Below are 23,239 nucleotides of genomic sequence, written 5' to 3' on the forward strand. Positions count from 1 at the left end.
ATAGAAAAAAGGGATTAATAAATTATGATGTAGCAACATAATGGAATATTTTGCAACCATGTACAGTGATAATTGGAAAGATCTGATGAAGTATAAAAATGTTTATGACTGAAGTTTAGATGAAAATAGCTAAATGCAAAATGGTTTGTAGGCAATGAGAGTAACTATGGAAACAGAAATACACACAAGCACACACACATACACAGAGGTTTTGTATTTTTTAAAAAACCACCATAAAGCTGAGCCCAGGGATGGACGGTCAGGGGGATGCAGGTGGGTCCAGCTGCCTCAACTATTTGCCCACAGATGTGGATGAGTGCGAACGGGAGGATAATGCAGGTTGTGTGCACGACTGTGTCAACATCCCTGGCAATTACCGATGCACCTGCTATGATGGATTCCACCTGGCACATGATGGACACAACTGTCTGGGTGAGCGAGGGGTGAAGGTATGGGGGCAGGGGATGTCTTGTGGAGAAGGAGATGTTTTCAGCATTTCCCATTCTCAGGCACGGAGAGGAAAAGTAAACAAAAGCTGCATTCCCACAAAACAGAAAACAAGGTCAGCCTCCCCTTTGAGACAAGATGCTGAGGATGAAAAAATCCTTCTGAATGAAAAACATTAAAGAGATGCTGCTAGAAAGTGTTCTCAGGGGAAGGGCCAGCAGATGACAATAGTGGCTGAGTCACAGCGGGTGGAGCATGGTGGGAAGGTGGTTTGGCTCCAAGCAGATCCTGGCTCTGCTGCTTACTGGCCGTGCAGACTTGGGCAACAGGGAAGGTAATAACCACCCAAAGGGCTGCACTGTGATGACACAATGTGCGTAAAGAGCCCTGTACCATCCTTAGGACATTGGGAAGTGCTCAGAAAACAGGAGGAATGTCATCCATGATGATGCTTCCCTACCTTAGGGTTAGGGTTCCGAGTCTTATTAGCCTTTAGCTTTTAGGGGAACCCTGTATAAGTCATCCATCCCCTGGGCCTCAGTTTCTCCACCACAAATTGTAGGAAAGAACTTGGCTAGAGTCACAAAATGACCAGGTTGGACTAGAAGGGAGCAAACAGAAGGATGGAATGTAGGACAGGGTAAGAGTAGGAGGACAGGGATAGGGAGAAGTCAGGGGCATAGGAGATGGGACGGGAACAAGGCAAAACCGAGGACACCTCCCTGGCTTTTCCTCCAGGTGCACTCCTCAGCCAGGAGCCTGCTAGGCCTGGGCCCCTCTGCCCTTGGCCAAAGAGTGAAGGACGGGGTCTCAGGGCTCAGCAGAGAGGAGGGGAAGAGAAGGCCCTAAGGAGTCGGATCCCTTTGGAGCTAGAATGGCCCATTTGGGTCCCTCTCCGATGCCTCCTGCACCAAGGAAAACAGAGAAGGACTGTGAACTTGGGAGGGTAGTAAGGCGCATGAGATGGAGTCAGGGCACTGAAGTGGGAGCCCCGGGATGAGCCTGGGGATGGTGATTTGGGCTTGGTAATTAGGGTGTGGCCTGGCAGCTCTTTCCCCATCCCTCTCCGCCAAGCTACCAGACTTTGTTTTGTTAAACCAAAATAGGAGAAAGGCTAGGGAATGTGGCAGCAAGCCCAGGCATGGGAGAAGGGGAGGAAGGACAGGGCCATGGTCCCTCCACAGAAATGGCCCCTGCCCCACAGTGAGTTGAAGCTCACTACCTTTCCTCACCCGCCCCCTCCAACCTCAGCACCATTGCCAGAGCTCTCCCCGCACACAGAGCCCTGAGTCCCTGGCTGCTCGTCACAACCGCTGCTCACAGGTCTTGCCCCTGACCAACCTCCATCCTTGTCTTCATCTCTGCTCCTCTCGCTCTGCCTCCTTTCCTGATCTCCTCTGCCTTCAGACCCAGTTTCAACAGGTGAGGGAAAGAGAGGCACGTCTTCCCCTGAGTGAGCCATTCTCGCATGTCCCCTCCTCACTTGCCGCCCCCTGAGGGTGGCAGTGGGATGTGAGAACCGCCTGGCTTCCAGCTGGGTGCTGGGTTTCATGGAAGGCCTGGCTGCGCCCGCCTCACCACCCGCCTGTCCTGCGCAGATGTGGACGAGTGTGCTGAGGGCAACGGCGGCTGTCAGCAAAGCTGTGTCAACATGATGGGCAGCTACGAGTGCCACTGCCGGGAGGGCTTCTTCCTCAGCGACAACCAGCACACCTGCATCCAGCGGCCGGAAGGTCAGCCTCTGGCCGGGGGGGGCCCGGCCCCGAATGCCCGTGCTTCTCTCTGTCTGCTCAGGAGCCCTCCCTCAGTCCCCCCAGGTCTACCCTCCACTGCTCCTTTTGTCCCTGAACCCAGTCATATCCTGAGGGTTCCGTGAACAGATACTCTGGGTTAGAGTGAAGTCTGGGAGAATTCATCCGGGGCTGGGGGTCATGGTGGGATAGAGGCTACCCTGGGACATCCTCTGTGTCCAGATCTAAGGTGGGTTTGTGCCTCACTGTAGAGCACTGACTAGAAAGTTCACTTGGGCTTTTCCACAAGATGGTACAGAAAGACCCAAATGAACTTTTTTGCCAAGCCCGACAGATGGCCAAACCCTAAACCAAGGTCACCTGTCCTTGCCCGTGCCTCAAGTCTTGGGCTGGACTGGAGCGTCGGGTGGGAATATGGGGGCACATGTTGTCTGTTTCTGTGACTCCACCCTCACACCCCTGCCCACCCCCAAGGGCAAAGACTAAGCCTAATTCATCTTTGTATCCCCAAAACCTAATATACTGCCCTGCTTGTAGTAGGAGCTTAATAAATATTTGTTGAATAAAATGTATAATAATGACCCTTGCCAATTACTCCTCACTCACATGATAAATGTTATTTATCTTCTTCCCAGTTTGACTGTAAACTCTTTGAGAAAAGAGATCATGTCTTATATATTTCTGGGTCCCTCCTATATCTACCCAGTATAAGCACAGTGCTGGGCAACTATTAGACACTGTTTTTTAGTTGCTTGAAGGAGAGGGTGATCATGTAGAGTTTAGGGGGCCTGGATGTATCATTCAGAATAGCTATGAGCTCTGCTCATTAGCACCGGCTCTGTGGCCAGGACAGGGGACCTGTGAGGGGGAGAGTCAGTCTCTGTGCTGCAGCCTCCAAGAAACTGTTCCAGTTCCTGGGGCTCAAGGCTTCCCTTCTAGTCTCTCCTCCTCTAGGTGCCCAAGAGCACAGCACATTCACCCCGCCCTCCTCTTCCCTTTTAGAAGGAATGAACTGCATGAACAAGAACCATGGCTGTGCTCACATCTGCCGGGAGACACCCAAAGGGGGTATTGCCTGTGAATGCCGCCCTGGCTTCGAGCTCACCAAGAACCAACGGGACTGTAAATGTGAGATGACTGGGATGGCCGTGGGGGAGGAGGGGCATGGGGCCTCGGCAGCAGCAGTAGGAAGAGACTGGCGTGCGGGAGAGGCAGCTAGCTTCGAAGGCCAGTTTCTGTGTTACGGAGAGCCGGAGTGCCCGGGGGAGGCGAGCTGACAGGCATGCCCTCTCTGCACAGTGACCTGCAACTATGGCAACGGTGGCTGCCAGCACACGTGCGACGACACGGAGCAGGGGCCCCGGTGCGGCTGCCACGTCAAGTTTGTGCTCCACACCGACGGGAAGACGTGCATCGGTGGGTGAGGCCAGTGGAGAACTCAGTCCACTTGCAATGGGGGTAGGGGTGAGGGCCCTGGGGAACCAGGGGAGAGGGGAGCACCGAGGTGGGGCTCAGCTGCTGAGCACAGGCGCACTGGGGAGTGGGCTGAAGCCCCCAGACAGTGGCAGGTCTAGTGAGAGTGAAGGGCTCACCCAACCTTCCTCCTCTCCCCACCCCTTGGTTCTGCACTGCCCCCCCACACCCACCCCCGGGGAGCCTCGCCGTCCTCTTAATGCAGGATGAAGTGTTGACAGGTTGGGAACTATCAGCTGAGGTGCTTGCTGACCCCAGGCTGTGCTTGAGAAGGGGGAGAAAAGGTGGGGCAGTCGGTGAATTAAGCCTGACCAGAGGCCCTAGTTGCGTAGTGTGGTGAGATGCGAGCTGTCACAGCCCACCATCCACACTCAAGGGTGGGACAGAGTGCCCTTTCCTGGGACAAGATGAGTGGGGTTGCCTGGCTCCAGTATCTTCCTCTTTCTTCTGTCTCTCCTTGCTCTCCTCCTACAAATCTCCTTTCCAGTCCTCCCAGCTAGGCCCCCATGTTCTCCTCTCTCCTCCATATTCCAGTGGAGCTCGGCCTGGGGTCCTCCCATTTCTTCCCCAACTCTAGAATCCCACCCTCTCACCCTGACTTGGTCTTCTTAATACCTGGACCCCTTTTCCTGAATTCCTAGGCCTTACCTCACATATCTTTAGGTCCACAGATGAGTTCAGTTCTTTGATTCCTAATTCCCTAAATCTTCAGGGGTTTGTGTGTGTGTGTGTGTGTGAAGGCCAATTACTATGTGCTTACAGAATGCTGAGAAAGATGATGGGACAAGGTGTCCCCTTGGCAAAGTGGAAATTAAAGTAGAGAGTCTGGGCAGGGGAAAGGCTGTGTCTTGGGCCGGGCAGAGGCAAGCTTGTCCTGTGGGCATGGGTGTTTATGAATGGCCATTCATCTCATGGGCTGCAACATGCTAGGGATGGGAAGGTGTGAACACAGTCATTTGGTGTGTTTATCAGAGACAAGACATTCTGTTTCAGAACCAGACTGTCTTCCAACTCACTCTAGAAACCCCTCTGTCTCTGCAGAGAGCACTCCTTTCCCCAGACACAAGGACTGAGCAGGTGGGGCTCTTCAAGGCCTCCCTCAGGTACCTGCTCCAGAGACTTGCACACACAGTTCCAAAGTTCCTTAAACTCTTTCTTGCTACATGTTTCCCTCTAAACTAACTCTCTTAAATCTTGGAACATTTTCGGGTCCTCATGTTGCCTTCTTGAGGCTGGTTTGTTCCAGCTCCATTCATTTTTTCCCTCCTAAGTCTAATTCTTCTGCTTTCAAACCTCCTGCGATGCTCTGGACGCGCTTACACACCCTTAGAGACTCCCAGAAGAAACTGCATGCAGCCCCCCAAAAAAGCTGCATGTGTCACGACGGGCCGTGGATGGGAGGCCGGTCCCTCTCTGATGTTCTCTCTGTTTAGATAGTCCCGGGCATGGCTGCTTTGAACATACTCCCATTAAGCTTGAGCTCTGCTATAATGCAAGACCCGTCCACCCTCTGGGCCATGGCCAAGTGAGGCAGAAGAGAGCAAATAAGGCTGTTCTAAGGTTCTATGTCTTTTTCAAGTTCCTCTCCCTCTTCTCCAGAAGAACTTATTTTACCTTGACCTGTATCTTATTTTTCTCCCCAGCCCTGGTAGGAGGAAATGCCATCATTTGAGGCCATCAGGACGTTCAGATTTAGTGGGGAGACTGAGAGGGCAGTAGTTTAGCAGTAAGGGTGGGCGCCCTCTGGGATTTGGGATTCGGCAGCTTGTAAGACTTGAGGTTGCATCCCAGCTCTGCTTCTGGCATGCTGTGTAGTACTGGGACCATGACTGCCCCTCCCTGAGACTCCGTTTCCCACCAGTTGCTTGGTGGGAGCCTGGCTTCTTTGAGGGTACCAGGCAGGGCGAGGCTGGGGAATGAAGTGTAGGAGTCTCAGAGCTCATCATTCGGGGCCAGTGGTTTGGGCCTGCAGGGCGGAGGAGGAGGGTGGGAGGGGGTTGGGGCGCAGAGGGCCACAGTAGCTCTGCCCAGCATCTAAACAGCTTTTTTACAATGTCAAACAGGGGAAAGGCGGCTAGAGCAGCACGTCCCCCCTCAGGCCGTTTCTAATGGTAAATATGTCTGCTCTCTCCGCTTGCTCTCACTGGCTTGCTAGGGGAAGGGCTAACCCGCTGGGGCTCCCACTAACCGCATGCCCATTGGGCCCAGCCTGACTGGGCTCCCCGGCAGCCTGAGCGCTGGGCCCATCGAGTGACAGCAACCTGGGTCCCCAAGAGCTGGCCCAGAAGCCTTCGTGTTGGTTTCCTTTCTGTGATACGGCCATTCTCCTCTCCTTCCTCTCACGTTCCTTTGTCCCACCTTCTTCCTCACCCAGCTTCTAACACCTCCCCACTTCCCAACTCTCTGCCCCCACCCTCCTTCTACACAAGAAGACTGTGCCAGCTCCACGTAGCCAGCATGCCCACAGTGCCACCCGAGATCAGGGTGGGGTAGCGTTAGGCGCCATCCCCTCCTTAGGATCTCTTTCTTGGGTTCTTACCCGTGTTAGCTCACAGGCCCAGCACCTCTCGTCCTTCTCTCCCACCATAACGGTTCAGTGCACGACATTTGAGTTCAGACAGAGCTTGAGTCCTGGCTCTGCCACCTTCTAAGTGTGCCTCCTTAAGCAAGCTCCTTTCCTCTCTGGTCCTCAGCTTACTCGTCTATAAAAGAGGGAGAATGAGAGTCCTCTCTTAGTGTTCCTGCGATGATGGAGATAGCGCACTGGAGCGTCTGCTAAGTGCCTGACACAAAACAAGCACAGATTAAACCATGATTTTAATGCACAACCTGAGGAACAAAGGTTTGAGGCAGCCAGAGAGGCCACTCTGGAGAGCTCTACCCTGGGGTGGGGGGCAGGTTTGCCCAGCTTCCTGTCCAGCCTGGGATGATCTGCTCCCCACCGGGGACCCCCCAGAATTGACTAGACTTGGTACAGGATCTCTGTTCCCCTCTCCCTGCTCCAGGGCTTAGAGGGCTTTAATGCTAAGAACACTCTTGTAGGGGTGGCTGGGCTTGGAACCTGAAGTCAGGGTTCCCTCCCAGGTTCCTCCCATGGTCTTGGAAACCTAAGGAGACTGAGGTGGGAGTGGCACACAGGAGATCCCACTGGGACCAGGGCATCTACCACCAGGGATAGAGGTGGGCTTTTTCTGAGCCCTTGCTTTGCTCTTCTCAGTGACGTGGGTTGGGCCTGAGTTTCAGGAGTCAGAGATTCGAAATGACAACGCTCTCCAGTGCTTTTCTCACTCAGTTCTCTTGATTCTGAGATCCTCTCTTCTCTCTTCCACAGCAGAAGCCTCTTATCTCTCTAATGGGAGAATTCTAAGCCCGCGCCACCCCCAACCCCCGAGGATGGCCCACACCTCCCTCACAGCCCCTGTGTCAGGGCCTTGCACTTTTTGAGCTGATGTTTTGTTTTGTTTTTTTTCCTGGGCTCATCTCACTCTCCTGAGCTGTCGTTTAAACCTATTTTTCTCCTGCTCTGAATTCAGAAAATAGGAAGTGTGGCCCATCTATATTCCCCCCAACTCTAACCTCTCAGCAAAGGGAAAGCTTCAGTCAAGAGGGGAGCAACAGAAGAGAGGCTCTGAGGTTCTCTAACTCTCTCACTTACTTTCTTATGTCCTTCCTTCCCCTCTGGCTTCTTCTCCTTTTGCCCCTTCCCCTTGCCTAGACAGTATCTCCCCATTAGGAAAGTAAAATAACAACAGCCAGCTTATCTCTATCTGGAACTAAGAGGACTCAGGAGGAGTTGGAGGTAGCCAGGAAGGGGCTGGGGAATGATGGAGTAGGAGCTGTCTCCTCTGGGATCTTTCTTAAGCTAGCTGAGCAGAGAGGAAGGGGAAGATGAATTGATGGTCATCTCTCAGCTGTCTTAGGAATCACCAGGCTCACTCTCCTCAAGACTGTCCCACCGTGACCCCACCCGCCAACGAGACAGTGGGGGGAAAGAGGAGGAAACTCCTGTAGCCCCTTCCTGTTCCCTGGCAGTGAGCACCACCCTTACGTAGCTTTCCCTCCCTGCACCCTCCCCTCTCCGCCTCCTCCGCCCTCAGCACATTCCTGCCTGACAGCTCTGGCTTGTACCTGCCTCACCGCTGTCCACCTTGTTTCAATCAAGTAGGGGGCAGGGAAGTGGACTGCTTGGCTGCACTTGTGAGGGGCTGGGGGCTGGGAGCGAAGGGAGGAAGGGGGCTGGGAGCCTCCACTTGATGCTCCTTCCGCAGCACAGGGAGGCAGCCGGGGCCTCCTCTTGGGCCTCTGCGCCCCTCCTCTGCCCTCTGCTCTGGGACTCCTCCATGCCGATAGCCAGGTGACCATCCCCCACCTCCCTCCTAAACAGAGACCTGTGCTGTCAACAACGGGGGCTGCGACAGCAAGTGCCACGATGCAGCGACGGGCGTCCACTGCAGCTGCCCTGTGGGCTTCATGCTGCAGCCAGACAGGAAGACCTGCAAAGGTAAGGGTTTTCAGAGGACAGGAGTGTAAAGATAAGGAGCTAAGACTGCGACCAGAGACAGGGTACCTCATTGTGGGACCTCCTCAACCCCCGCAAGTTATCCTGACTCTAAAGAACTGAGGCTGTGACGAAGGCTTGTCTCCTGTCCGCCTTCCCCATCTCAGTCCAAGGGGCACCAAAGTCCAGCCAGTTCCTTAGTGCCCCTGCCCCGCTTTGTTTTCCTTCCTCTTGTTCCTCTTCTCCCTGCAGGTCCCTAACCCTCTTGGTTAATGAACATGCTGTTCACGTTTGTTCCTGAGTCTAGAAGGGTGTTTGCGCCCTGATTATGTATGCACAAGGTGACAAGTGTGTTCCTTCTTAGCCCACAGTCCCCAGACCTTCCCCGTGGAAAGGCTCTCCTGATCAGAGGGAGATTAGGGGAGCAGGTAGGAGCACTGACACTAGAGCCTGGCTCCCTGGCTCCAGATTCCAGCTCAGCCTCTTATTAGCTCTGTGATCCTGGGCTAGCTCTTTAGTATCTCTGTGCCTCAGTTTCACCACAGTAAAGGTTCAGTGCCTCACAGAAATGCTACAAGGATTAAACGAGTTACATTTCAACCATCAACTATATGTAAAGTCTTAGGACAGTGCCTGGCAAATGGTAACAATGTGTTAGCTACTATTATGATAGAATTTCCCACACTGTCCATTCTGTTTCCCTTTCCTTTTGATGAGCCCGCTTTAGGGGAAAGGCACAACAGGGGAGGAAAACGGGAAGGTGGCCCTACTGAAAATACGATTCATCAGGTCTGTGTCCCTCATCACAAGGTGGAGGGACTGGAGCAAGGCCGGGTGTGCTCTTTGTGCCTCTCGGCCCAGCAGCTGGCAAACAGACCAGGGAGGAGGCTGGGGCCGGGCTGGGGCGGGGGTGTTTGTGGCTGGGGCAGCAGGTCAGACAGCCAGAGTTGAGAAGTTTGCTGCTAGGAAGGACTGCTGACAGGTATGCTGAGAGTAAAGTGCAAGACTGCCCTCTCTGCCCCTTCCCCCAAGTCAGGGTGAGTAGCCTGGGTCCTGTCTGCCACCAGCTTGGGGAACTTGACCTCAGGAAGGAAGCCACTCACGCGCCCCCTCCTTCCCTTCCCTTCCCAGTGCTGAAAGCTGCCTTGGGCCTGAGTCTCTCCAGACCTCCCCAGTCCAGCCCCCTGCCTGGCCCCCACCCTCCCCCAGCAGCTCCCCTGCCTCACTGGCTTTCCTGGAGGTCCTCCCGCCTGGCCTCTCTTCCAGCTCCTCCTCTCTGATGCGCTACCCCTTTGGGTCTCCACTTCTTTGCCGCCCCCACCCCCGAAGGCTCTTACGACAGACAGGAAAGGGATAAATCCTGTCTACCAGCGTTTTTGGAGAGGGGCCATCAGTGGCAGAATGAGGGGCAGAGACTAGCCCTGTAGGTCAGATGCCCACCTACTTCTAGGCCACTCCCTGAGGGTCTGACACTGGTTCCCATCTCTCCTGTTCTAAGAGGACTCAGACCCAAGAAACAAGGTGTTAACTAATGGCCACAGATATCCTGAAGAGGGAAGAAACAGAGATGGGAGAGAAAAAAAAGAGTCAGCAGAGGCAGACCCAGGGCTCTCCTTGATGTTCCCATCTCTGTGAGGGAGGGAGGGTCTTGTCTCCTCATTTGTCCCTAGTCTTCAGTATTACCTTTGGTTCTGTTTTGTCCTGCTTCCCCAGACATAGATGAGTGCCGCTTGAACAACGGGGGCTGTGACCACATTTGCCGCAACACAGTGGGCAGCTTCGAATGCAGCTGCAAGAAGGGCTATAAGCTTCTCATCAACGAGAGGAACTGCCAGGGTGAGCAGACCTGGGCCAAGGGAGAAGCCTCTGGAGAGTTTCTAGAGTAGGAGAGCTTCAAAGAGGCCAGAGGGCCAGAGTCTGAGAGGGGAGACTCCACAGGCAGTGTCATGCTGTGACCTAGCAAACATGCTCCTTCCTCTTGGCAAACCAGCCCTTCTGGGGCACATGGCTCAACAAGGAAGGAGAGTGGATTTCACCCCAGTTCACATCCTTGGCAGGATCCGACCAGCCTAACCACACATGGTGGCCCTAATCCACAGGCACAGATCTCAAAGTTCCTGACTTCAAAGGCTCCAAGTGGAGGGGCCTAGGGGAGTGGGTAGGCATTGCTGAGTCACTGATCTTAGGGCTGGGCCAGAGGTAGGAACTCTTCAGTTTGAGGAAGAGAGCCAAGGCCCCTCCCTGGGGCCCTTCACCTGAGTAGGAATCACAGGGTCAAGTGGCCCCAAGACAGATGCAGTGGCTTGAAACCTTGCTCTTCCAGATATAGATGAGTGTTCCTTTGATCGGACCTGTGACCACATCTGTGTGAACACGCCAGGGAGCTTCCAGTGCCTCTGCCGTCATGGCTACCTCCTGTATGGCGTCACCCACTGTGGGGGTAAGCTGGCACCTTTGACCCTCAGCCCCTCACCTCCTCGCCTTTCAGCTGAACACACCCGAGGTGGCTTGCGTCTGTGGCGGTCCCCAGGTGCATGTGCCATGCCTACATCCATCATGAGGAAATGGGAGAAGTGAAGACAGTGGAGACACTGGGGTATCAGGGAACAGCATCCTGTTTCCAAAATTTCTATCTCCCATCCCCATCACTGTCCCTTGACTCCCATCCTCAGCCCCCAGATTACAACTCCTCTGCTAGGTAGGCATGGAAAGCTTTAAAAACTTTGTTAGCTTGGTCCCTTCTTAATCCTTCTTTGGACTGAGAACAGAGACCAGGGAAGAAGGTCTTAGGTTTGAACTCTTCTCAGACTGGGAATCATCTTAGGGTACCTGGAACTCTAACGAAAGGCCCCCCACTCACTGCCCACGTCCTGGCTCCTGCTCCCCCTATTGTTTGTCTGTGTCTCCCGCCTCCTTCCCCCAGATGTGGATGAGTGCAGCATCAACCGGGGAGGCTGCCGCTTTGGCTGCGTCAACACTCCTGGAAGCTACCAGTGTACCTGCCCCGCAGGCCAGGGCCGGCTGCACTGGAACGGGAAAGACTGCACAGGTGGGCGGCGCCCTCTGCTGGCGGAAGCTTGCACTGCAATTTCAGGGAAGGGGGTCGCTGGGGTCCTGGAAATCGTGGAGTTAGGGTATGAAGGATTAGCGGATAGAGAATGTAGCCGTTTGAGACATGGAGTTCCTGGTAAATAACTCCTTCGTCCATTTCCATGTACAACTGCAATTCTGCATGTAGCTCATTCTCTTCCTCCAATTACACACCTGACTGACAGGCTAGAGCGGGTAGGAGAGGAAGAGCCTCTCTTCCTCAGGCTTCTCTCCCCTTCCTAGAGCCAGTGAAGTGTCAGAGTAGTCCTGGTGCCTCAAAAGCCATGCTCAGCTGCAACCGGTCTGGGAAGAAGGACACCTGTGCCCTGACCTGCCCATCCCGGGCCCGGTTTTTGCCAGGTACATAGAGGAGGTTGCTGGAGGGCTGGCTGGCAGGGAGGAAGACTGGCTGTTTAGGCAGCTCCTCTGCTCCCCTTGGGTTCCGTCAGCCAGTGAGGGGCAGGGGGCAGGTCAGAGTGGTGACAGCCCCCTTCTCTCAGAGTCTGAGAATGGCTTCACCGTGAGCTGTGGCATCCCCAGCCCCAGGGCTGCTCCAGCCCGAGCTAGCCATGCCGGGAACAGCACGAACTCCAACCACTGCCATGGTGAGCACCAGCCCAGATGCCTTGTCTCAAGCTATTCTCTGGCTTATTAACCCCAATTTCCCTTCCTTATTAATCCTCCTGGCCTTACTTTTTCCTGGATCCCCTTCTTTACTCTGTATTTGTCTAGCCCTGCTGCCTTGCTCCCTCTGCCCTTGACATCTGATGCTCTTGGCTTTAGTAACCCCTCTCCTCCAGCCAAGACCCCGGCCCCAGCTTCCCAATACCCTCTATAGCCGCCCCCACCCTCACGGGGCCCCCAGGCTATGCTGAGCTTCTGCCATCCCTCTAGAGGCTGCAGTGCTGACGGTTAAACAGCGGGCTTCCTTCAAGATCAAAGACGCCAAGTGCCATTTGCACCTGCGAAACAAAGGCAAAACGGAAGAGACCAGTAGAATCACGGGGCCAGGTCTGGACTGGGGACCCTACTCCAGTGGGCTATCTGGCCACCAAACCCTTCCCACCCCTCAACTCCTCAGCTTAGTGAGAGCTCCAAAAACCCGCTGACACCCTGAATTCTGGACAGAGCAGGGGAAGAAGTGGTTGCAGGCGTAGGGTCCAAGAAGTCCTAGGATGTTCCCCACAAACTAATAACTATCCTAGACTAAAAGGACAAAGATCTGGTCAGATCTGTCTGGGTTGGGATGGAAAAATGAAAGCCAGGAGTGAGAACACTGTCTCCAGGGGGTACCCCTGAGGTTGACTAGGCCTCTTCCCTAGGTGGCGCCCCCTGCTCTGACTGCCAGGTCACCTTCATCCACCTCAAATGTGACTCCTCTCGGAAGGGCAAGGGCCGGCGGGCCCGGACCCCTCCAGGCAAGGAAGTCACTCGGCTCACTCTGGAACTGGAGGCAGAAGTCAGGGCCGAAGAGACCACAGGTGGGACTGGGGACACCGTTGGGAGGAGGATGGAAAGGGGAGGGCAAAGGTGGGCAAACAGCAGGTCTCGGCAGCAAAGGGAAAGGGCAGAGCCTGTCAAAGGGCAGAGCCTGCCTAAAGCTAAGTCAAGGACCGGTCCCTCTCCCCAAGCCCCTCCTAGCTCCTCGCTTTGCTGTCTCGCCCTCCTGCTCACAACCACTCTTTCTCTTTCTTCTCCAACTCATAACACCATCCATCACCAGCTGGCTGTGGGCTGCCCTGCCTCCGACAGCGGATGGAACGGCGGCTAAAAGGATCCCTGAAGATGCTTAGAAAGTCCATCAACCAGGACCGCTTCCTACTGCGCCTGGCAGGCCTCGATTATGAGTTGGCCCACAAGCCAGGCCCAGTAGCTGGGGAGCGAGTTGAACCAGTGGAGGCCTGTAGGCCTGGGCAGCACCGCTCTGGGGCCAAGTGTGGTAAGGGAGCTTGCTGGGGAGCAGGGGAGTAGGGAAGGCTCAGCTTGGGTCTGGTTCAGAGCAGGACACTTTACATCTCTCAAGGTGTGAGGCAGCCAAGACCCTTCTGCCCATCATCTTCCCCTCCTTGGTCCCAGACTGAGATCTAGAGGGCCATCATGTGGAGCTACCAACCCTCCTGCACATGGCTTTGGCCCCTGAGCCTCCCCAGCAGGATTCTGTCTGATCCCAGACCAAGAGGTTCTCCTTGAATCTGGGGGAGAGGGAAGGGGAGCCCCAGACCCGGGTGGTGGGAAATAGGTGGGGGTGGGTGGCTAGCGCGGCCGACTCTCCCTCAGTCAGCTGCCCGCAGGGAACGTATTACCACGGCCAGACGGAGCAGTGTGTGCCATGCCCAGCGGGCACCTTCCAGGAGAGAGAAGGGCAGCTCTCCTGCGACCTTTGCCCTGGGAGTGATGCCCACGGGCCTCTTGGAGCCACCAACGTCACCACATGTGCAGGTGCCAGGGGAACAAACAATACAGAGTGGGGTAGGGTGGGCACTGGGACGCCCATGGGCATGGGACTTCCCAAGGGCAGGCCCAGGCTCCAGGCCACTCTCCTCGTCAACATCCTATTTGTGTGTGCCTCTGTCCCCTGAGACTGGGTGACCCTGTGGGGATAACCAGGACCACCCCCATCAGAGTTGGGCCCTTGGCTCATTGCAGGTCAGTGCTCACCTGGCCAACACTCTGCAGATGGGTTCAAGCCCTGCCAGCCGTGCCCACGTGGCACCTACCAACCTGAAGCAGGACGGACCCTGTGCTTCCCATGCGGTGGGGGCCTCACCACTAAGCATGAGGGAGCCATCTCCTTCCAAGACTGTGACACCAAAGGTGAGTGGGCTGCTCATCCTGGTAGGATCCCCAGCCCCAACTACCTCCCACACTCTCTCCAGGTCCCCAGAGTAGACCCAAGTATGCTGCCCTACCATCTTCCCCAAACCACTAAAGGCCCAGCTGCATGACCAACCCCACCATCCTACTCACAGGACGCATCCTGGCCCTCCAGCAGTCCTAAGCCTAGGAACTGGGGAAAGAGTAACAGCTCCACTTAGCCCTCTGCTTTGGGAGTGGCGCTACCTCTCCTCAAAGCTGCAAACGAGTTTCTCTGCAGGTGCTCAGTGCCCGAGAGAACAGGCTGACACTGACCAACCGCGCTGGCTAGTTTGTGTCCTCCTGGGCCTAAATTCTGGAGTGACTAGGGAAGGCTGGGACTCCAGAAGGAACTCTGGTGTCTTTTGTTTACTCTCTATGATGAACGTGTCCCTGCCCCAGAATTCCTTCTGGCCTGCCATCTTAACCCCTGCTCCTCCCCGCTGCCTGCAGTCCAGTGCTCCCCTGGGCACTACTACAACACCAGCATCCACCGCTGTATCCGCTGTGCCATGGGCTCCTATCAGCCTGACTTCCGTCAGAACTTCTGCACCCGCTGTCCAGGAAACACAAGCACTGACTTTGATGGCTCTACCAGTGTGACCCAGTGCAAGAGTATGTGGCAGGCCAGGCTATGGAAAATGGGGCGGAGAGGCCTGGGAGCAGTGGGCATGGGAAGAGGTGGGAGGTGGGCAAGGTAGTGAACCACAGGGAGCAGGGCTGGGGGTTGGCTAGGCAGGCAAGTCCCACCCTCCCTCTCTTCCCAGCCCACCTACACTCAAGGCCTGTTGTTGGGCTGGGCCCTGAAGTGCCCTCTCCCTGCAGGGGAAGGAGACAGGTAGGAGGGAGGTACGGACAGGTAAAGTGAGGCAAGAAGGTATTAAAAGGGCAGGAAGGAAAGGGGAACCCAGAACTTGGAGGAGATGACGAACTCCATGTGTCTGAATTCCACTTCAGAACTCTTCAATTTCCCCAACCTGTTTACCCACTGACTTCCCTTTTCTTTCTTGCTTTGTCCACTGGGCTTGGCTACAGATCGCCAGTGTGGTGGGGAGCTGGGTGAGTTCACTGGCTATATCGAGTCCCCCAACTACCCAGGCAACTACCCAGCTGGTGTGGAGTGCGTGTGGAACATCAACCCCCCACCCAAGCGCAAGATTCTTATCGTGGTACCCGAGATCTTCCTGCCATCTGAGGATGAGTGTGGGGACGTCCTCGTCATGAGAAAGAACTGTGGGTGGCTGAAGAGCTGGGCCAGGGAAGGGGAGAGAGAGAGAGAGAAAATTGGTGGTGGAAGAATTGGGGCCATGATGAGTAAGGCCTTGGAAGCAAAGGAAAATAGCAATGAATGCTACATGTCCAATGGAGGGCAGAGTTAAGAAAGCCAGCTTTGGAAGTAGAATTTCAATAGTGTTACATGTGTTACTTTCCTATTCTAGAATTTTTACAGCTCCATTCATTTAAATGTTAAACTTTTCACACTGTGTGAGTGCCTGGGTGTCAAAGAACATGCCGAGGGCCGTGAGAAAGGCTATGTGTATGGGTGTAAGGAGGGGGCTGGGGGAGCTACGCATATGAGGGAGGGCCTCTGTCAGCCTGAGTCCTCGCTCTAGGAGGACTTGGGGAGCTTGCCTGGCTCTCTCCTGACCTGCTGCTTACCTTCCCAGCCTCCCCATCCTCCATTACCACCTATGAGACCTGCCAGACCTACGAGCGCCCCATCGCCTTCACAGCCCGCTCCAGGAAGCTCTGGATCAACTTCAAGACAAGTGAAGCCAACAGTGCCCGTGGCTTCCAGATCCCCTATGTTACCTACGATGGTGAGCAAAGGCAGGAAGAGCCAGGGAGGTGGGTGAGGAAGGGGAGGTTCCGGAATCTCAAAGGGAGAAGCAAGAGTTCTCACGCATGGGCTCCTCCCCTTCATGGACTTTGCAGAGGACTACGAGCAGCTGGTAGAAGACATTGTTCGAGATGGCCGGCTCTATGCATCTGAAAACCACCAGGAAATTTTAAAGGCAAGTGAATATTAACAATAATGACAGCCAGTGTTTAATGAGCATGTAACAATGGGCAGGCAATATGCTAAGTGCTTACTTGAATATTCTCTTTGATATACACAACAGGCCTATGGAGTAGGTACTTTCATCATTCCTAACAAAAAGCCTTTCATCTTTACCGATGAGAAAGCTCAGGCACAAAGAATTATAGACCGCGCCCCAGGGGTAAAGCTGGAATTTGAGCCCAGACCCATCTGACTGCAGCGTCAGCCATACTATCTTACACTCTGGGGGAAGAGAACAGGAAGATGAGATGAAATGTCCTCTGCCTCTTCCACCAAGAAATATATGGAAAATAAGGTTTAGAAAGATGCTTTTGGGATTTCCCTGGCAGGGAGCTCCCTCCTCAGTTCCCAGAGAAAAACAGTGCTCCTGTACAGCGTTTCTCAGGGTTAATTCAGTAGAGACCTCTTTTAAAGGAAAAGAAATGTTTCCAACATTGAAGGGTGGTCTGGATACTCAGGTCCATGGATCCCAGTTTGAGAATGTCTTACTGAAGAAACTATAGTCCTAGTCACAGTATTATCCTTCATAAACTATCAATGCAAAAAATGTTATTTTATGATAAATAAAATAATTTTTTATTATTAAAATGAGACACAATGACAAAAATCTCCTAGAACTGGTTGACTGCAAAGAATATCGCAGCAATGCTTCTCAAAAAACTTCAGAGCATCTGAATCCTTATTTCAAATGTGCTGTGAACTCCAATGTATAAAGTTGAGGTACCATTTTGATTAAAGTGGAGATGAGAGGCTGGAAGCTCCACCTCCTGTTTTAAAAAATCTCCTGATGCAATGTGAAGAACACTAGCCCAAAAGCCGGAAGAGCTGAGTCCTAATGCACAGTGCTTGGCACCCAGTAGGCTCTCCACACATCATACTGCTGTTTCAGACAGGTGGTCAGGAAAGGCCTCTGAGAAGAGACCTGAATGAGGTAAAAGGCTACCTATTAGAAGATCAAGAGAGGATCATTCCAAACTCAGGAGCATGGGAGTCATACAGCATGTTCAAGAACCTTGAGGCCAGTGTGGCTCAGCAAAGCAAGGAAGAATCAAGGGGGGATACGGGAAAGACAACGGGGCACAGATCACATCCCATCGATGGGGCATGCCAGGGATTCAGCTTTGCTGAGTCATAAAGAACCCAGAGAAGTTTTTAGAATAGAAAAAGGACATGATCTAATTAAAAAACAAAAGTCATTCTGCTGCTCCTGGGGATAGGGAGGGAGAACAGTCTATAGAAGGACAAAAGTAGGTGGCAGTATGGCAACCAGGTAGGAGGCCATTGCCAAATGAAATGATGGTCTTGGACAGGGTGGTAGCTGTGGAGATAGTGAGAAGTGGTCGGACCCCGGATATATATTTTAAAGGTAGAATCAACAGGTTTTGCTGTGGTTGTGAGTGAGAGAGAGGAGTCAAGGATGGCTCCAAAGACTGAGACTAAGCAATGGAAAGATGGAGCTGCCACTGACTTGAGTTGTAGAATTCTAAGGAGCAACAGATGGTGGGAGGGGATCCATAGTTCACTTTTGGATGTGCCTATTAGGCATCAAGAGGGACTGCTGCTGGGTGGAGGCCAGTGGTCCTCTTTCCCACCACTGACATTGATGCTGATATTGCCACTTGCCATCCTCTGCAGGACAAGAAGCTCATTAAGGCCTTCTTCGAGGTGTTGGCCCACCCCCAGAACTACTTCAAGTACACAGAAAAGCACAAGGAGATGCTGCCAAAATCCTTCATCAAGCTGCTCCGCTCCAAAGTTTCCAGCTTCCTAAGGCCCTACAAATAGTGCCCCTAGGCCCAAGACCCAGGTTTTGAAGCCCCCAGACTCTTTAGCCTTCAGAGCCAGCAGCCCCCTCCCTCAGATGAGGGACTCCTTCTGATCTCTCTTTTTGGAGAGGAAAAAAAATCTCCATATAGACTAAGCGCTCTCCCTTTCTGTTCCTCTAGCTTCCTTTCCTTGTCTCCTTTGGCCTCGCTGTTTCTCTGTCCTTTCTCACTTCCTACATGCTCCTGGAAAAGCCATCCAGTGCTGGCTCTGTTCTCCCGAGGGGTGGAGGGATGGTATCCCGCTCCCCTCCCTAGCCACACTGCCCAGTTCACCAGCCCATATCCTTGGCCCTGTCATCTTGGAAGGGTGCTCGAGGCCCACAGAGGAAGTGGGTCTACTGGGGGAAGGGGAGGAGGGGCTTCTGCTGTTAGAGGTTGTGCCTAGCGAATCAGGAGCCAAAATGTCCCCTGACTGTGGCCCCCCAGGGATATTCTAACAGCCCAGGGTTCTGCCGAAGAAGCCTTTGACTTAGAGGCTTAATGTCAGCACTCATCCTCTGGGACGCCTGGTTTGAGCCCTGGACCGCCCACATAGCCAACCTCCCTGTCTATGTGCAGCTCCTCTCCTTCTTGGCCCATGTCTGCCTGGGGTCCAATCCCTGAGGGCTTACAAAAGGCCCACACTACTGGCTAGTGGACACCAACTGAATGAAGAAGAGCAGCAGGAATTACCATGTTGAATATGCGGCTGTTGCTCCCCAGACAAAGACTCTCTCTGCAGGACAGAAACCAAGTTTTCAAGCATCGCCCAAAAAAGAAAACAAAAAGAAAATGTGTCCTTTAAAGGACTAGACTACAGACCAATTGGAAGCCAGCCTCAAACACTAATCCCTTTTCTTACTTGTCTTCCCTGGCCCAGCCATTCCCTTACTCCCACCTGAGTGCTCCCTGGGGGAGCCCCACTCCCCATGCTGAGTGTTGCCCTTAAAGAAACATGACTGCTGACCAAAAGCCAGTCTGGGCCTTGCCCCCAGAGTTGTCTTTCCCTTGCAGTCCTGGATGGCTTGTGGGCTCCACCAAAGAGGACCCCGCTCTGTAGCCAGCCCAGAGCCACCTACCTCTGGCCCCAGGCCATAGGCAGCAAGAGGAATGTGTGCACTTGGCGAGCCTTCTGCCCACCTTGTCCACATCTAATAAGTGCAATCATTTTGAGTCTTTCTATGTTGACTAGAGGGAGGGGTTTTTGTTTTCTGGTCTTGTTTTTTGTTTTTGTTTCTTTCTCTTCAATTAGAACAACCCTATTTATAGCTGCCCAAGAGAGAAGAGTGTATGTTTGGAGTGGAAGAAAAAAGGTTTTGAATCTCATGAGCCTTGAGTGCTGGAGCATCTGATCTGTCTCTGCTCCACCAGCAGAGACCTGATGTGTAGGACAGTAACTATGGGGACTTGGTGGAGCAGTAAGGAGAGGGACCTGTGTTTGCTAAACCAACCCCACCATCCCTATGCCTCCATGGATTCAGCATGGACCTCAAGACTGTAGAGGCCGATGGAACTGGTTAGCGATCCTCCACCCCGAGTAGGGAAAGCCTCCATCTTTTCCCTGCTCTCATCCAGTTTTCCCCTGATGTGCACGAGGAAGAGGACCAGGACAAACCCCCTGGGGACAGGCTGACTCAGGGCCCTGAGGCCAGAGACGAGGCTGTGGGAGCCAAGAATAGGACAGTTATCCAGGCATGGAGTTGTTTGCCTGACCTTGGCCATTCTGCCTACCCCTGTTTGCCAATTCCTCTTGGAGCTGACTTCAAGCCTAGCTTCCTCAACTACTGCTTTTCAAAAGGAAGAAGAATCACGTCCATGTCCAAGTCCAGATCCTTCACACACTCCACCTTCAGTCAGTGCTGCCTGTAAAATTATTTTCAATTTGCTCCTTCTAGTTCCCCCAAAGCTGTACCCCTATTCAATCAAAAGCTAACAGTTGACTCCTATGGCTCACTTCTAATGACTATCTCAAGCTATTGTTCCTCAAAGAGGCTCAACAGTGAATAAAGGAACCGGCAAGCGCTCCCCTTTGCCCCACCCCGACTCCCGCCCCAAGTCAGTACCATTCACCAACCTTAGGCAGTAGGTAACCAATGTCATAGCTAGATCCACTGACATCCATTAGCCAACACCATGGCCTGGGGGTGGAGGATCTGGCTGCCTTTGTCTCTCTGGGCCAAAGAAGGCTCTGCTATAGAGATACAAAGTGGTTGCTTCCAAGCAGGTAAATGGTCATTTAGTAGAAGGATACACACTTTGCAGGAAATGCCATGAAAATTGCTTTAACCAACTCTGACCATCCTCATTCTCCACTAGAAGCTAGGATAACTTTCTGATTCCTCTCTCCCTACCATTTTGCATCTCTCTCAAAGCCAGAGTGCTTCCCAATGCATGCCTTCAGGGCCTGGCTTCTTGCTCTTCTTTCCTTTCCTGTCACCCCATACACAGAAACACACTTCCTCTAACCATTTATTCCATGGTTTCTGGGGCTTACAAATGATTTCCACAGTATGGAAAGTACAGACCACCAAGATTCTTAAATAATGTCAAGACAGATCCTGGAGACCAGATGAAGACCTACTAATGTCCACCAAATTTGATTTTTAATTTAGGTTGTCCAAGTTGGGAGTTAAGAATCCAGGCAAAGTTGCTTCTGTAGGCCCAGGGGCATTAAACTAAGAGTTAGTAGACTGAGGGGTCCACATTCAAAGACTCTCTAGGCCTTTACAGGTCAGAAAAAGAGGTTTTTTTTAATCAGTGTAGGGAAGTAGGAAGATGGTGTAAATGGGAACCCTTCATGAACAAGCCAAGAGGTATTTGTAGGGTCACAGTATTGACCCTACATAACTGAGGCCTCATTTATCTTAGTACAAAACCTGTCCTGATTTGAGTCTCAGAATGGGAAGCCATTCCTGCAAGGGCTCCAAGCACCAAGTGATGCATATCTGAAAGGCACTTATGACTTCAGCAACATGGCAATCTCTTCTCTTCCTCCATCTTTTTGTATTCTTGGGCCAGGCCCATTCCCAAAACCTAGAGGAACAAAGTCAGGAGAAAACTGACCAGAGCCTGGACTTGAACTGCCCTCCCAGGCCTGCAAATTCCCAGAGGCTGACATCAAGCTGTGACTGCTCTGACTCCCTCAGGACTGGATTAGTGTGAGGTGCTGGAGGTTCAAATTCATTGTTGAAAGTTCAGTAGTATAGCCCTGGTCTTTAGCCCTAATGAAAGTTTTCATATCTAAGAAGTTCTCTCCATACGCATGTTTGAGGTGACTGGAGATTACGGGGCCGTATCTCAAAATGTCAGAAAACATAAGAGTGCTGAAACTTCTGTATTTGCTGCTTAACCTCAATATAACAGGCTCAAACTAGAGAAAAAGAGACAAAGTATAACTGACCATAAGCAGAAAATAATGTTAACCTGCTTGGCTTCTTTCTTAAGCATTGTAAAAGAAAAGTGGAAGCAAACAACACAAGGATATCCTTAAATTTTACTTGTCTCAGAGGTAGCATACTCTGTCCTTGGGCCATTATTTGGACTAGGAACCCTCTACAAAAATGTGTGATAACAGGGACTATAACCCCCAGTTCTGTTATCAGCTTAGCTAGACAACACAAATTATAACTGTTTAGACAAACCGAAAACATTCTTCTGTGTGAGCTGAACTTAAGTTTCAGAAAATAATCATTACCATGTGGGAGGCTTTTTTTTTTAATGCATAATGCAGAAGAAATATCAAAATATTTGTATTTATATCTACCTTCCACTGCTGCCGATATAGTAAGCATCTCCTACACAACAATAAATGATGCAGTTCATAGAGTATTTTGCACTTGGGGAAAAAAAATGTATCTGAACTTGTAAAAAGAAATGTTTGGATTTTGTATTGTCCTTTTTATAATTATTATTAAAATACTAAATGAAACGCCTCAGCCTGACATCTTTTCCTGTCTCAACAGTTTACCCTAGAACTGAAAAAAGCTTTGAAGAAAAAAATGTGTCTTTTGGCTTTCAGACAGGACTTACCCCAATTTTTCATTTATCCTTCTTATTCATAATGATTTTAGAATCTGAAAAGGCTTGTCTATTTTAAAAAGCAATATCGAGAATTATCCTGAGTGCAAGAAATTTGGAGTATCATTGCTCATCATAGTACAGGGCCCAAAATCTAACCATAAGACTTCCCTAGCTATCTAGTGCTTACGGCTTCACCTCTCAATGCAGGTGGTGCAGGTTCCATCCCTGGTTAGGGAGCTAAGGGCCAAAAACCCAAAATGTAAAACAAAGCAATACTGTAACAAATTCAATAAAGACTTTAAAAATGATCCACATTAAAAACAACAACAAAAATCTAACCATGGTTCACCTTCCTAGTTTAGATGTCCCATTTCTAGCAAAGCACCAACACAGAGTCACCAGGGTTTTCTTTTTATGCAGTACACTCTTGGTTACAAACAATATTCTGAAGTACAGATCATTCAGGGTCAATGATTAGTACATAGGTCATGGGAAAGTAATCTCTGTTGCTGCTAAATTGATTCAGTCGTGTCCGACTCTGTGACCCCATAGACGGCAGCCCACCAGGCTCCCCTGTTCCTGGGATTCTCCAGGCAAGAACACTGGAGTGGGTTGCCATTTCCTTCTCCAATGCATGAAGGTGAAAAGTGAAAGTGAAGTCGCTCAGTCCTGTCTGACTGAGTGACCCCATGGACTGCAGCCTACCAGGCTCCTCCGTCCATGGGATTTTCCAGGCAAGAGTACTGGAGTGGGGTGCCATCACCTTCTCCGAAAGTAATCTCTAATCTCTTAAAAATGAACAGTCTCAATTTCTAGGCTCAGAGATGATTGTTGCAATTATATAATTCCATGACATGAAAGTTTATTGGATTTAACAGTTCTGTGATATAGCCATTTAAGAGGAATAAGGAAAAATCAACCTGATCAAAAACTACGCATCTAAAAAAAAACACATCTATAAAGCACATCGGTGCATTCTATTGCAGTTACTGAGCTCATCATTATTAGGCTATCATAGCTTGATAATAATAGCCATGCTCAAGATCTGCATTCTTCATGTAAGACTGATTACAACTGACCTTTCCACATGGATCTGCCACCAGGCGAGAGAATCCAGTCTACTTGGTAATTATGAGTATAAATTAATTCAATGGCATTCTACTTCATACATTAACTTCCTGTAAGTTTGATTCACACCTTTGTGTGAACTGACAAAATCACATTTTTAGAACTGCAAAGC

General features: G+C 51.8%; 2 protein-coding genes across 4 annotated transcripts in view; one reads left to right on the forward strand and one right to left on the reverse strand.

The window, feature by feature from the left end:
• The window catches only part of SCUBE3 (signal peptide, CUB domain and EGF like domain containing 3), a 36,230-nt gene extending 14,323 nt beyond the window's left edge, over positions 1–21,907 (forward strand). The window contains exons 3-23 of one of the 3 annotated variants that reach the window (XM_061399036.1): positions 307–432; positions 2,046–2,180; positions 3,201–3,326; positions 3,498–3,614; positions 5,735–5,782; positions 8,056–8,172; positions 9,883–10,005; positions 10,493–10,609; positions 11,093–11,218; positions 11,503–11,619; positions 11,760–11,864; positions 12,154–12,270; positions 12,582–12,740; positions 12,983–13,198; positions 13,537–13,698; positions 13,906–14,073; positions 14,566–14,727; positions 15,148–15,345; positions 15,780–15,932; positions 16,048–16,127; positions 17,810–21,907. In XM_061399036.1, the coding sequence (XP_061255020.1) occupies positions 307–432; positions 2,046–2,180; positions 3,201–3,326; positions 3,498–3,614; positions 5,735–5,782; positions 8,056–8,172; positions 9,883–10,005; positions 10,493–10,609; positions 11,093–11,218; positions 11,503–11,619; positions 11,760–11,864; positions 12,154–12,270; positions 12,582–12,740; positions 12,983–13,198; positions 13,537–13,698; positions 13,906–14,073; positions 14,566–14,727; positions 15,148–15,345; positions 15,780–15,932; positions 16,048–16,127; positions 17,810–17,959 (2,822 nt within the window). In that variant the 3' untranslated portion in view covers positions 17,960–21,907. The remainder of the gene's footprint in view (positions 1–306; positions 433–2,045; positions 2,181–3,200; positions 3,327–3,497; positions 3,615–5,734; positions 5,783–8,055; positions 8,173–9,882; positions 10,006–10,492; positions 10,610–11,092; positions 11,219–11,502; positions 11,620–11,759; positions 11,865–12,153; positions 12,271–12,581; positions 12,741–12,982; positions 13,199–13,536; positions 13,699–13,905; positions 14,074–14,565; positions 14,728–15,147; positions 15,346–15,779; positions 15,933–16,047; positions 16,128–17,809) is intronic. The other 2 variants (XM_061399038.1, XM_061399037.1) reach the window with 2 other exon arrangements.
• TCP11 (t-complex 11) overlaps positions 1–23,239 on the reverse strand; it is a 160,645-nt gene that overhangs the window by 127,995 nt on the left and 9,411 nt on the right. The window lies entirely within an intron of this gene.

Source organism: Bos javanicus, chromosome 23 (genome assembly GCF_032452875.1).
Source record: "Bos javanicus breed banteng chromosome 23, ARS-OSU_banteng_1.0, whole genome shotgun sequence".
In the NCBI taxonomy this organism is placed as follows: Eukaryota; Metazoa; Chordata; class Mammalia; order Artiodactyla; family Bovidae; genus Bos; species Bos javanicus.